Here is a 13,584-nt window from a genome sequence, read left to right on the forward strand (position 1 = left end):
CGGCGAGGGGGAGGGAGAGAAGGAAGGAGAAAGGGGGGGGGGGGGAGGGAGGCGAGAGACCCGAGAGGGAGAGAAGGAGAAAGAGAGAGAGAGGCAAGGAGGGAGACGGAGGGGGAGAAGGAGGCCGGGAGATGGAGAGAAGAGGGAGGGAGGCAGGCAGGGGGGAAAAGGTGGGGGTGGGGGGTGGGGAGGAGAGTGAGACAGGGAAATCGAGGGAGAGACGGGAGGAGAGGGACAAAGACAGAGGGAGGGGGGCGGAGCAGGGGAGGGGGCAAGACCGGAGGGAAAGGGAAAGAAGCAGAAAGGAGGAGAGGAGAGACAGCAAGACGGGGGAGGGCGGAGAGACATGGCCTGAGAAAGGCCCCTGCGAGCCGGGGACGGCCGCGCGCGGGGGGAGGCGCGGATGGGCAGCGCAGAGCCGGGGAGGAGCACACGGAAGCTGCAGGAGATGGGGACCAGGTGAGGCCGAGAGCGAGCGGGCCGGACCGGGAGAGAGGACCGGGAAGATGGAGCTGGAGCGGGAGACGGCGGGAGCGAGACCGCCGGAGCCCTGGACCGAGGCGGAGGTTCTCAGGTGCACAGACTCAGCCCCGGGCTGGGGAGGGCGGGCGCTGGGCCCTCTTGCCTGGAAGGCCTGGCCCCTCCCACTCCTGCCCCCGCCACCCCACCCCACCCCAGCCTACGGCTTGCCGGGGCTCAGCCTTCCCACCTGCGAAATGGGGGTGCCGATGGCACCTCGCGCTCCGCCGGAGAGATGACACAGGCCTGGGGCGGCATCCGCAGATGTCAGTGTGGTACTTGATGAGAGGCCAAAAGCAGGGGTGTGAGAGGAGCAGATACCCAGACAGGCTTTAACGGGTTTATAGCCCCTGGGCGGCCTCCGCCCCGCTCCTGGATTTCCGATTATCTGACAGGTAGGGTCAGGGAGGGAGCTGGCCCAAGTGGCCAAACTCTGAAACTGGTGAGGTTCCCTCGGCCCCGGGATCCAGGAAGCCGGGCTGCGTCTTCTCCAAAGGAGGCAGGCCTGGCTGGATTCCCAGGACTGAGGGAGGGGCCGGGGGCCTGGGGACTCGGACTTTTGAATCTCAGGAAGCACTGGGGGCTAGAGGGCCTGGATTCCGGGGACCTTCGGGGAGGAAGAGACCGAGAGACTGACTCCTGGGTTCCTTGGGGAGGAGGGGGCCGGGGGCCCGGATTCCTGGGTCCTGGCACCCACCCGTAGAACCGACCTTGCGGGGCCTTCGCCGCACACAAGCTCGTGTCTGTGGGTCCGTGTCGGGGGCTCACCATCGCGGCTGGGGCCTCCCCCGGCCCTCCCCGCCCTCCCTGGCCCTGTCTGTCCGTCCATCCGTCTGTCTGTCCACCTGCCGCGCCCCCCGGGCTGAGGTAGGAGGTTGTATAGTTGAGGAGGACACCCAAGGAGATCACTATACGGCCTCCTAGCTTTCCCCAGGCTGCGCCCTGCACGGGACGGCCCGGTGGGGACCCCTGGACCCTGGTCCCATGCCCCACCCGGCCAGGCTGGGGAGGGGGGTGCTGCTGCAGGGACCCTGGGAGAGAAGCGGGACTGTCCCTCCTGTCCTTGTCCCTTTCCTTTCTCCCCTTTCTTTCAGAGAGTTTCTCTCCCATCCAGAAATCTCTGCTTGGCTTTTTCTGTCTCTCCATCTCCACTGAGTCTCTGTGCAGTGGCCTCTGAAACTCTGTCTCCATTAGTCTCTTATGGTGCTTTCTGGATCTCTGGCCTCCCGGTGTCTCCCTGTGGCCCAGTTTCTGTCTTTTGGGCCCTCACGGTGTCTCTGTGCCATGTTCATTTCCCCGGCACCACCCGCCCCCCACCCCAGGGCCTGGCAGGCCCCCACACACACACATCACACTGCCGGCCTCTGCGTCCCTGAGACCCTTTAACCTGTGAGGACGTCCAGGGTCACAGGTGAGGTTCTTGGGAGCCTGGCGTCCGGCCCAACCACCAGCCTGGGGCTTGCCGGCCGATCCCCTGTCCCCTTCCTCCCTGAAAACCCCCACAGGGGGAGCCTGACATTGGATCGGTGACTGAGACCTGACCTCTGACCCCTGCATCTTGAGCCCCTCCCCCGCATCACAGTGACCTCACAAAAGTCACCAGCTTCTCCCCCAGGCCGCGACCCTCCGCCATGGCCTGGCTGGCCCCTTGGAGCGCCGTCCTGCCCTCCCTGGCGGCCTTCGCTGTCTTTGGGGCTTCGGCCTGGGCCTGTCTCCTCTGCTTCACGTCTTATGAGGAGCGTCTCCAGATTTGCCAGATCTTCGCCGGCCTGGACAGTCCCGACCTCGGAAAGTGTGAGGAGGCCTTCGCAGATGCCTTTAAGGGGCTGCTGGACACTGAGATCAGTGAGGAGACCATCCCCTGCTCCCCATCATCCTCCCTGGGTGGGGTGCCCGGGGGTAGGCGGAGGGAGGGACCCAAGAGGCCTGGAGAGACTGAGAGGGACGAGATGCAGAGATGGGAGAATGGAGACGTGGGGAGCAGAGATCGGAGACAGAGGGATGACCACCTCGGGGACATGGTGCCAGGGGAAGCAGTTTTCCCCCAGCCCCTGCCTCCCACTGCCAGACTACGAGGAGAGGGGCCAGCTGCACGATGCCTTCACCCAGATGACCCACTCCCTCCAGGAGATGGCCACTGCCCAGGGTGAGTGGGGCGGGGTCCGTGGCTCTGGGATATGGATGTCTGAGCCTTTGTGGGGCAAGGGGCAAGGGAGAGAAAGCCCAGAACGTGACAGTGATCTTGATGGTAGGATGCCGAGGGAGCTGAGTGACCTTGTCAGGGAGCAGAGACGGGCAGGGCCTGGTGGGTTCAGGGCAGAAGGAACTTGAGAGTCTGAGGCCAGTGGGGCTCAGGGAGGTGAAAGCCTGCCCTCCCTGTGTGGCTTGCCCTCTCCCTGGCTGTGAGATTCTGGATGCCTCACTGCCCCCGTCCCCAACTTTGGGCCTCAACTCACCCATCTGAGAAAGAAGATAACCGCTTTGCCTTCCGGCAAGGCGTGGGAACTCAGTGAGACAGAGGGGACTCCAGCAATGGAGACAGACTTCAGGGAGGAGAGCTTCCGCTAGGATAAAATGTATTCCCTACAGTTAGCAAAGTGATTCCATATCTTTGACCTGTGGAGGCTATTATGGGCCCTGAAAGACAGGTGGGAGCAGGGAGGGAGAGGATCACTGGGGAGACAGGCACACGTGACAACCTTGAGGGGGTGAGACACGCTCAACACATGCGTGTGACAGTGTGAAAGAACCACAAGGCTGGGGTGACCCTTGTGGGAAGGGGCAGTGTGAACAGTGATCACACCAGGCCACAGTGGTCACAGGACACAGGACTCCCCCCAACCCCTGCCCCTACATGCTGGAGACTGGAACCATGGGTGGGGGAGCGTTCATGGCCGTGTCCCTGGTCTGGGGGCTCCGCACTTATTTCTACATCTCAGTTCTATTACTGCTTTTGCTTCCTACTCTTGCCTCTGAGCTTTTTGACAAACATGAGCCCCAAACATCAGGAGCTTCCCATCCATCTGAGGGGCTCCCAGGGCAGAGGGGAGGTGCAGCATGAAGACTTCAGCTGCAGGTTCCCCCACCCACAAAGGGAGAGCTGAGGAACTCAGAGCTGAGGGTGGGGGTGGGAGTGGGGGGAGAATTCCCAGAGATGCCCTTCTCCCCTACGTCAGAAGGTTTCGAAAAGAGCAGAAACAAGTCCTTCTCTGGGTGCAGAAGACCCCCGAAGGCAGTGTGTGGGACCAGCTGGAGCAGGGGAGGGAGTGGAGGCTGGGAGGCCCAGGGTGGAGGCTGTGGTGAAGGAGGCCAGACCTGAGGCGGGGAATCTGTGAAGGTGAAGAAAAGACTGGGCCTGGGTCTGATGAGCTGTTCAGGGAGAGGGGAAGAGGAGGGTTAGGGACTGTGTGCCGGGTCTGGCTCCGTGTCTGAGTGGGCAGTGGTCATCTCTGGGAGGAAGAGCAGGAGAAGGGGTAGATGGCCAGCTGGGTGAGGCTGCAGTGACTGTGAGGGGCTTGGGGGACGTCCAGAGTTCAACTGGGAGTCAGGGAGATTTGAGACTGTCCCCAGGGAACAAGGCTGTGAGCCGAGGAAGGGCAGTGTCAGCTCAGGGTGTAGAAAGATCCTCGAGGGCCATATGGATGGACTGGAGCGAGAGTCTGGGTGCTGGGAGAAGCTGGGGCTTTACGTTCCACGGGTATTTACTGTGTCAGGAACACCACCAGGGACACGGCTGTGACCCAAACTGCAAGCCACCTGCCCTCAGGTTGCTTGCATTGATTATTAAACGTAATCAGTGAAATGCCATAGATGTCAGCTGGTGATCCATACTATGGAGGGAAACAAAAAGGGGAGAGAAAGGGGGGGTGGCCAGTGGGGTGATCGTTTTACTAAACAGGTTGATCAGGGGAGGTGCAAATGAAACGGTCCAGTTATGCAAAGACTGGAATGAGGGGAACAGAGAGAGCTGTGCAGGTGACCTGGGGAGAGAGCTTCCAGGTGGTAGAAAGAGTCAGTGCAAAGGCCCTGGGGCCAGTGGAGCTGGAGTGGACCATGTAGGCCAGTGGTTCTCCAGCCCCACAGTGTATGTCAGAATCTCCTGGGACCTTATTAAAATGCAGGCTCCCGGGCCCCACCCTCTGTTTCTGAGCCTTAGGTCTGAGGTGGGGCCCAGAAATGGACATGTCTAACAAGTTCCCAGGTGCTGCTGCTGCTGTGCTGGGAACACACTTTGGGAACCGCTAGGGTGCGTCCTTGAGCCAACTTCAGCCAAAGGACCCCCTCTTTCCAGCTCATACCCAATGATCACTTCAGCTCTTGCTCTTGATGTGGGGAGGCCCTTTGGAGGATTTTACAGGAAAGAGGGGTTCTGACTAAGGCCATGTGGGTCAAGGGCAGAAGCAGAAGGTCCAGGGAGGAGACGGTCAGTGGTGACTTGAACCTGTTGTGATGGGTTGGTGGGGGCTGAGATGAACCTGCCCCTTGCATGGAAGATGCTGTGTCTGCAAAGAGTGATTTATGTTAATAATCCTCCTAAAAGATGTCCTTGTACTGGCCCCATGAGGTGGAGTTTTATAGCTCCATTTTCCAGATGGGGAAGTTGGGGCTCCCGTGGATGGACCCAGGGGATGTCTGGACCAGACGTACGTAGGATGATGGGGATGGGAAGAATCAGGATGACTCCTGGGTCTCTCCCGAATGGAGGCCCAGAGAGATGGACAGGTGGACTCAGAGTGGCTCCCAGTGGTGGCCGCTGGCACTGTCAGTGTGGTGTTGAGGGCAGTGTGTCTACCGCAGATGGTGGCCACCCGTGGAGGCTCTGGAGTTTGGCCACATGGGTTCCAATCTAGCTGTGTGACCTTGGCCAATTTCCTAACCTCTCTGTGCCTGGGTTTCCGCATCTCAGATTAGGGGATGATAATGCCAGTAGTTGACTCTTCTATAACACAGACATTATCCCATTATGGTCATTTAATGGTACCTAGCAGGGGTCATGAAGAGTCGGACACGACTGAGCAACTTCACTTTCTCTTTTCACTTTCATGCATTGGAGAAGGAAATGGCAACCCACTCCATGTTCTTGCCTGGAGAATCCCAGGGACGGGGGAGCCTGGTGAGCTGCCGTCTATGGGGTTGCACAGAGTCGGACACGACTGAAGCGACTTAGCAGCAGCAGCAGCAGCAGCACATAGTTTGGGAGGAGGAGGCTTTTATATTGTATGACGTGAAATCTTCACCACCAATGCTGTGAAGTAGACACTGATATTGCCCCCATTTTATGAATGAGGAAACCAAGGATCAGGAAGGTTAAATACCCGGCCAAGGTCACATAGGGAGGAGTGCGTGTGATGGGTAGCATGGAAGTGAGACAGGTGTGCACATAGTTGGGAGAGACAGAACTCAAACTCAGGTGATCAGCAGGTCGAGGCTCCCAGTGAAGCACCTCTTTGGGGAGACTATAACTCGTGCCCCTTTGTGGTTAACACAAGCCTGCCTCTTGCCCCTTTGGACATTTCGCTCCATCCCTATTTACTCCCATGCTTCTCCCCTGCCCCCTGGCTGACTTGGTATATCCCACACACCGTCCCCCCAAGAGTCATTTGGTTTGGCCCATAGACATTCCTTGGCTGCCTTCTCCAACATCATCCCAGCCTCTCATTTGAGCACGCCACTCGGACCACATCCTCCTGACCATACTGCCGTCACCAGACCACAGCTCCTGCCTGCCTTGTGGCTAAGGAGAGACTGCTAAGTCCTTGACCCCTCATTTTGCACCTGCTTCCTGGCTTCAGAGCCCTCTTCTCTCCAGCTTCTACCATCACTTCTATGATCATTACTTCAGCCAGATTCTTATCAGAATCCTCAATTCCCTCCCTTTATGTATGGTTTAGCCTAAGGTTAAAACCTGCAATGTCTTAAGCAGGGTAGAAGTTTATTTTTTCCTTATAAAATAAGTCTTGAGGTAGGCACTTAAGACTAGTATGGCAGCTGCATTTTCCTGGGGACTCAGCACCCTTCCAGCTTTCTGCCTTACTATCCTAGGATATACTACTTATCCTCATAGTCCTATATAACTGCTAGAGCAGCAGCCATCAAGTCTAAGTTTCAGGCAACAGGATGAAAGAAGGGGAAAGGGGCCAATAAAATGGCACCATATCTCTTTTAAGGCTACTTTCTGTGACTCACACATCACTCTTAAACTTACAGCTCATCCATCAGAACTTGGACACCTGACCACAGCTAGGTCACATGACCACAGCTAGCTACAATGGAGGTTGGGAAATGTAGTCTTTTAACTGGGGCAGGGTCGGGGTGCTTTCTCAGCTGAACGTGGTGATATGTTATTAAGGAGAAAATAGATATTTTGAGGCAACTGGCAATCCCTGTGTATTAGTTTGCTAGGGCTGCTGTAACAACAACAACAACAACAACAACAAAAAACAGAAACTGGGTGGCTTAACTAAAAGAAGTTTATTTGCTCACAGTTCTGGAGGCTAGAAGTCCAGGATCAAGGAGTCAGTGTCAGCAGGGTGGGTTGCTTCTGAGGCCTCTCTCCTTGATTTGCAGAATGACTGTCTTCCTTCCGTGTCCGTGTCCAAATTTCCTTCTCTTCCAAGGAAATCAGTCATGTTGGGTTAAGGCCCACCCAAAAAACCTCATTTTAATGTCATTACCTCCTTAAGATTCCATCTCCAAATACAGTTACATTCTGAAGGACTAGGCTTAGGACTTTACCGTATGAATTTGGAAGAGATGAAATTCAGCCCATAGCACCCCGCCACATGAGCACTGGTGGCTCAGTGGTAAAGAATCTGCCTGTGGTGCAGGAGATGCAGGTTCGATCCCTGGGTGGGGAAGATCCCCTGGACAAGGAAATGGCACCCCATTCCAGTATTCTTGCCTGGAGAATCCCATGGACAAAGGAACACGGCAGGCTACGGTGCATGGGATCACAGAATTGAAACCTGATTTAGCAACTAAATAACAACAACAAAATCCTGTCACATTTCTGACTTCCAAAGCCACCTCCACCTGTAAATCATTGCAGCCATCCACTTTGAGAAAGTCCCCCAGTTTGTTGTTTTTTTTTTTTGAAGGCCATTACAGTGGTGAAAACTCAAACATCCATAAGAGCAGAGAACATAGAAAGAGTGAAAGAGGGGTAGAAATGAAGAGACTGGGAACTCTGGGAAAGTGGGTGTGTGCCCTGACTAAAGTGGGTGGCTGCTGCTAAGCTCCGGCCAACTGCTGCCTCATGGAAATACTGCCTCTGTTACAGCTCTTCCAGATTTCGTAAAGGGATGCCAAACATTTTATGTGACTTTTCCCAAACTTTACATGATGGCAACTGGGTCATTTTTAAAAAACATTTTCAAGGCCAAATATAACACATCCAGCGGATGAATTGTGGCCCCAGGCTTCCAGCTGTGGTGCTCATTCCAGTTGAATCCTGGAATTCATTCTACACATACTTATTCCTAAGACTCAGGGGCCCTTTCCTGGTTTCTGAGGACACAGCACTAAAGAAGGACTTGTTTGCTTACTTAAGAGACAGTCTTAAATGCTCACTATGCATATATGAATATATGTATTTGCAAACTGGTGAGAGCTATGAATGGAACAGATGGAGTACTGTTAGAGACAAAAATAGGGGACTGGATTAAATTAGATTTGTGGTCTGAGAAAACCTCTAAGGAGGTGACATGAGGGATGACAGGAAGGAAGAGTAGGAGTAGGGGGGGAGGTGTGCTGGAGACTGAAGACAGCATGTGCAAAGGCCCTGAGGTGGCAGAGAGCATGATGCTTTCCTTATTAGGGGAAATGAACTGCAGGAGACTTAAGAGTTGTGGCTTCCATACCTGGGTCGGGAAGATCTCCTGGAGGAGGACATGGCAACCCACTCCAGTATACTTGCCTGGAGAATCTCCATGGACAGAGGAACCTGGTGGGCTACAGTCCATGAGGTTGCAAAGAGTCGGACAAGACTGAAGCGACTTAGCACACAGAGAGGGAGACGAGACTAGGCCAGACTACACAGGGCCTCCTAGGCCATGGGAGAAATTTGACCTTTATCCTCCCTTTTCTCCTTAACAAGATAACACAGATGCGGAGGAGTTCTGTCAGAGTGATTAGTCTAGAGGCAGCAGAAGGAGATTTGGGGGTGTGCCCACCATCCAGATAGAGTAGGAGGCTGTGGCATATACCAGAGACCTGGGGATAGCAGGGACTGGGGGAGGGGCACAGACATGATGACAGCCAGGCCTGTCGAGCTCCGGCAGCCTTGGGGAAGGGTCTTTACTACAAGGACTCCCTCCACCCTCCAGGGTCCTTTCGGGTTGCCTTTCTTCGTGCCGCGGAGAAAATGCAGAAGATTATATTGCAGCTTAAGGAAGGTAAAATAGACTGTCTACTTCCCCCGGCCCAATTAGCAAACCCAACTCCGGAGACCCCCATCTGCTCCCATCAAGCCAACCCCTCGGCCGATCTCTGAGCCGAGCTTCCCTTGTGGGTCACTCTGGGCACAGCCTCTTACCCTGCTAGAACCACTCTGGGTCCGGCCCCGCCTCCGATGCAAGGTTACCTCTAGCTGGGACGGCTTTGTAGGACAGTCCTGTCCCAGACTAGCTCGGGCCTCTTCATGGATCTGTGTCTGACCCTGGGCACTCTGTGACAGGTTTCCTTTCCATCCGGGGCGTCTTAGTGGGCTACGTCCAGCCTGACCACACCTCTGATTGGGCCCCCTAATTAGGCTCTGTCCCCTCCGATGGAGAAGGCAATGGCACCCCACACCAGTACTCTTGCCTGGAAAAATCCCATAGACGGAGGAGCCTGGTGGGCTGCAGTCCATGGGGTCGCTAAGAGTCGGATAGACTGAGCGACTTCACTTTCACTTTTCACTTTCATGCATTGGAGAAGGAAATGGCAACCCACTCCGTGTTCTTGCCTAGAGAATCCCAGGGAGGGGAGCCTGGTGGGCTGCTGTCTATGGGGTCGCACAGAGTCGGACACGACTTAAGTGACTTAGCAGCAGCCTCCGATGATCGCCCGGGATCTAGGCCCGTCCCGCTCGATGGAATACACCGGGGCTGGACCTGCCTCCTGGTTGCCAGCAGCAGGCATGTGCCTGACGTCTTAATGGAATGCTGCAGGGCTGGTAGGGTCCCCAGGTGAAGTACCGCAGGCCTGGCCCCGCCTACAGCGGGGAAGCTGCAGGCTTGGCCCCACCCCTTTGGTGGAGCGCGGCATACCTGGCTCTGGTCCCTTGGAGGAATGAATGCATCCGGCCCTGAAACGTTTCCTCTAGGGGAGTTTCAGGTGGGCACCTGCCGCGACTTACAGGGTGGTAACGCTTCTTCTCTCTCCGCAGTGCAGGTCTGCATTCCTCCCTGCGGTAAGCACGTCATTCAAAGCTCAGAATTGCGGGGGGAAAGGAGGTGGTAAGGGCCAAAACCTGGGACTCTTGGAAGAGCACGGGTGCCTCTGATCCGAAGGGGCCAATGCGAGCCCAGGAGAAGAGGAGTAAGAAAACCAGTTCACAAACCTCACGAAAGGCGGGTCCGGGAAAACAAAAACAAAAACAAAACGAAGGCAAACCAATGGGGATCCTAGAGGCTGGAGAGTGGTGAGAGCCAGCCAATGAGCGCGGGAAAGGCGGGGTCCAGATTCTGTCCAGCAGGTAGAACCCGGGGAAGTTAAATAGACCACGTGGTTGCCGAAGGGACCCTGGCTAGGGGAGGCAGATGGACCCCAGACCCAGCGTTCCCACCCCCCAGGACTCCAGGAGGTCACTCGGCGTTTTCGCTGCCGCGGATGCTACTCCAAGGTCTGCGACCTCCCACTTGACTGCCCAGGTGAGGGGCGTGGCCTTGAAGGGCGAGAAACCTGAAAAACTGGAAGAGAGGGCTGAGCGAGGAAGGGGCTGGGGTTGGGGGGTCGGACGTGGGCGGGCCGAGGTGGCGATGCGAGACCTGTCTTCAGTTCAGGACCTGACGGTGACTCGGGGTCGTCAGGCCATGTTCTCTTGCACTGTGAACTTTCAGCTGCCTAAGGAAGAGATCACCTATTCCTGGAAGTTCGCAGGAGGTGTGAGTCGGGGCGGGTCCAGCGTGAAGGGCTTTAGGAGATGGTTTATGCTTCTCTAGAGGATGGAGAGTCAGGAGGCAGGGAGTGGGATTCGAGGAGGCTCGGTCTAGACTCATGCTTCGTGCAAGGGGACGGTCCCGGCGTCTGGGGGTAAGGGTCAAAGCTCAAAATGCAGTGACAGAGCCCAGGGGTGAATTATCCGTAGGGGTTTCAGGCGGGAGAGCAAACACTAGGCCCAAGAGGCGGAGTCAAGGCTTAGGGGGCGGGGCCATGCGTGAACCCTCGGCGAATAAGAGGGTGAAGCCAGGGCTCCGGGAGGGCGGGGGGCGGGGGTGGGTGGCCTGGCTCAGGGGCGGGGCTTCACGTAGCGGTTTGGCGAGCCAGGGCGGAGAGACTCCCTTCTGCGCTCGGGGCGGGGCCGGTCGCCCTCAGCCTCTATCCGCTTCAGCCCGAGCGTCCCGCAGCTCCGGACTCAAGATCCAACCTACTTCCGAGATATTCCGCGGGCCCAAGGTTACCTGGCGCGGATCCGGCCAGTGCAGCCCACGCACCGCGGGACCTTCTCTTGCGTGATCACGCACGACCAGCGCCCCCTGGCGCGGCTCTACTTCTTTCTTAACGGTGCGGGCCGGGCGGGGCCGCGCGGGGGGACGGGGGGGCGGGGCTGCGCGGCGGGGGGTGGGGCTGGCGCCCGGCTGACGTGCGCGTCCCCGCAGTGACGGGCCCGCCGCCGCGCGGGGAGACTGAGCTCCAGGTCTCTTTTCGGGAAGTCTTACGCTGGGTGCCGCAGGAGGCGGAGATGATCGAACCCTGGAGGCCCAGCCTGGGCGAGCTGCTGGCCAGGCCCGAGGCTCTGACGCCGGGCAATCAGTGCCTGCTCGCGGCCCTTGTGGCCTTAGCATCAGCCAGTGTGACCGTGCTGGTGTGGTAAGTCCCCGGGACCCCAGAGTCCCAGCCTCCGGCTCTCTCCTTACTGAGACTGGGGCGTTTGGGTTTCTCAGCCCCTCCTCCCTCAGATCCGGAACTCCGAGTCGCCAGTCCCCTCCTACTCAGGAGTCATAACCCCCAGCCCCTGGTTTCTCAGATCCAAGAGTCCAAGCCCTATCACCCGCCTTTGGAACCTAGGCTCCAGGACCCAAATTTCGGGTCCCCAGCCTCTTCCCCCGCCACACACTAAATCTCCTTGTTTCCCTAGGATGTTTTTCCGATGGTACTGCAGCGGCAACTAACAAAGGTTTCTTTTTTTTTTTTTCCTTATCCTATTTTCATCCTTAAAATAAAGAATCTATTTTGGCTCTCTAGATTCTTTCATCGTTGCAAGTGATTCTTTCATCGTTGCATATGCCCAGGTGCACATGCCCCCGTAATGATGGTGAGAGGCACAGCTGTGGCAGTGCAGGGCCCTGTGCTGAGGGCTTTAGGTGCACGCCCAGGCCCCTCCCCAGATTTCTGGCAGTGTCCTGGACATTTACGCCTGCATCAGTCACCTTCAAATAAGGACCTTCGTGTCGCCACAAAAGCCTGTTCGTCCCCCAAAACTTTCTTGCTGTCATCAAGTGCATCACCATCCACCCATCCGCTCGACTGGAAACCTAAGTTGTGTTTAGTTTCTCCTCCATGTCTCATCTATTTCCAAGTCTCAGCCTTTTCAATTCCTATATATCTCATGGAGTTGCTCCCTCTCTGTGGTGTACCACCATCTCTTGCCTGGATCTCTGGATCAGTATCCACACTGGTCTCCCTGGTTGAGAGTGGGCTCAGCCTTGTCCCAGTGCGATCCATTCTCCACAAAGCAGCCAGAGTGTTCTTTTTTTGTGTGTGTGTGTGGCTATTTTGGCTAAGGTTTTAATTTTTTAAATTAATTTTTATTGGAATATAGTTTATTTACAGTGTTGGTTAGTTTCTGCTGCACAGCGAAGTGAATCAGTCATACATATACACATATCCACTCTTCTTTAAGTTCTTTTCCCATATATGTCATTACAGAGTATTGAGTAGAGTTCCCTGTGCTATAAAGTAGGTTCTTATAAGTTATCTCTTTTATATATAGTAGTGTGTGTATGAGAAGGAAATGGCACCCCACTCCAGTCCTCTTGCCTGGAAAATCCCATAGACAGAGGAGCCTGGTGGGCTGCAGTCCATGGGGTCGCTAAGAGTCGTACACGACTGAGCGACTTCCCTTTCACTTTTCTCTTTCATGCATTGGAGAGGGAAATGGCAACCCACTCCAGTGTTTTTGGCTGGAGAATCCCGGGGACGGTAGCCTGGTGGGCTTCTGTCTGTGGGCTTCCGTCTATGGGATCGCACAGAGTCGGACACGACTGAAGCGACTTAGCAGCAACTTAGCAGCAGCAGTGTGTGTCAGTTCCAATCTCCAGAGTGATATTCTACAGTTTGTCAGGTCAGGTCACTCCTCTGTCCAGAACCCTTCAGTGGCTCCCCATTGCTACTGGGCCAGAATCCACCTCCCCTCAAGGTCTCCGAAGCACCCCCTGTATTCACCATTATTCCTCTTGTTCTATCCAGGATCTAGGGTACATACTATTTTCCTCCTAGAATCATGTTTCTTCTCCTTTCTGTCTAGTTAACTCAGCTATGATTTCCCCTGAACAGCCTTTATGTACATTAACCTATTTGATCTCCAGGGCAACTCTGTGGGCAGGCACTATGTTGGTGTACCTGACTCCCCTTCTCTATCACCCTCCTCTTTACTCTCTAACCCACTGGCCTGGAACATACAAAGCTCAGTCCTGTCCTTGGGCCTTTGCATGTGCAGTTCTTCCTACTTGAAATGAGATTACTCTGACCCTCACGAAGCCACCTCCCTCTCACTTCACAGGTCTCAGCTCAGATTACACCTCTGACTATTCCCCTCCTCCCACATGATACCTGCCCCCCCCCCCATTTTATTTTTATTTTTTGTGTGACTGGCTTGTGGGATCTTATTTCCCTGACCAGGGATTGAACCTGGGCCCTTGGCAG

General features: G+C 55.8%; 1 protein-coding gene and 3 non-coding genes across 4 annotated transcripts; all 4 read left to right on the forward strand.

The window, feature by feature from the left end:
* Positions 1-1,207: 1,207 nt before the first annotated feature.
* On the forward strand, positions 1,208-1,277 carry MIR99B (microRNA mir-99b). Its single transcript, NR_030912.1, has one exon. It is a non-coding gene; the product is annotated as a microRNA mir-99b (primary transcript).
* Positions 1,278-1,375: 98 nt separating this feature from the next.
* Positions 1,376-1,454, forward strand: MIRLET7E (microRNA let-7e). The gene has a single exon (NR_031388.1). It is a non-coding gene; the product is annotated as a microRNA let-7e (primary transcript).
* A 420-nt stretch (positions 1,455-1,874) lies between these two features.
* MIR125A (microRNA mir-125a) lies at positions 1,875-1,960 on the forward strand. The gene has a single exon (NR_030921.1). It is a non-coding gene; the product is annotated as a microRNA mir-125a (primary transcript).
* Positions 1,880-11,903, forward strand: SPACA6 (sperm acrosome associated 6). The gene is made up of 10 exons (XM_059877149.1): positions 1,880-2,364; positions 2,588-2,665; positions 8,844-8,912; positions 9,887-9,910; positions 10,293-10,370; positions 10,498-10,604; positions 10,684-10,686; positions 11,067-11,223; positions 11,319-11,529; positions 11,798-11,903. Exons 1-10 carry the CDS (start codon positions 2,151-2,153, stop codon positions 11,829-11,831), a joined length of 975 nt encoding a protein of 324 aa, XP_059733132.1. The 5' UTR covers positions 1,880-2,150; the 3' UTR covers positions 11,832-11,903.
* Positions 11,904-13,584: the final 1,681 nt, after the last annotated feature.

Source organism: Bos taurus, chromosome 18, assembly GCF_002263795.3.
Source record: "Bos taurus isolate L1 Dominette 01449 registration number 42190680 breed Hereford chromosome 18, ARS-UCD2.0, whole genome shotgun sequence".
Classification (NCBI taxonomy): Eukaryota; Metazoa; Chordata; class Mammalia; order Artiodactyla; family Bovidae; genus Bos; species Bos taurus.

Excerpts from the sequence above, each read along its gene's own strand:
- SPACA6 (XM_059877149.1), top strand. The coding sequence starts at position 2,151 with ATGGCCTGGCTGGCCCCTTGGAGCGCCGTCCTGCCCTCCCTGGCGGCC. Across the intron at positions 9,911-10,292 it reads GGTCTGCATTCCTCCCTGCG|GACTCCAGGAGGTCACTCGG; the intron begins GTAAGCACGTCA and ends CCCACCCCCCAG. Across the intron at positions 11,530-11,797 it reads AGTGTGACCGTGCTGGTGTG|GATGTTTTTCCGATGGTACT; the intron begins GTAAGTCCCCGG and ends TTGTTTCCCTAG.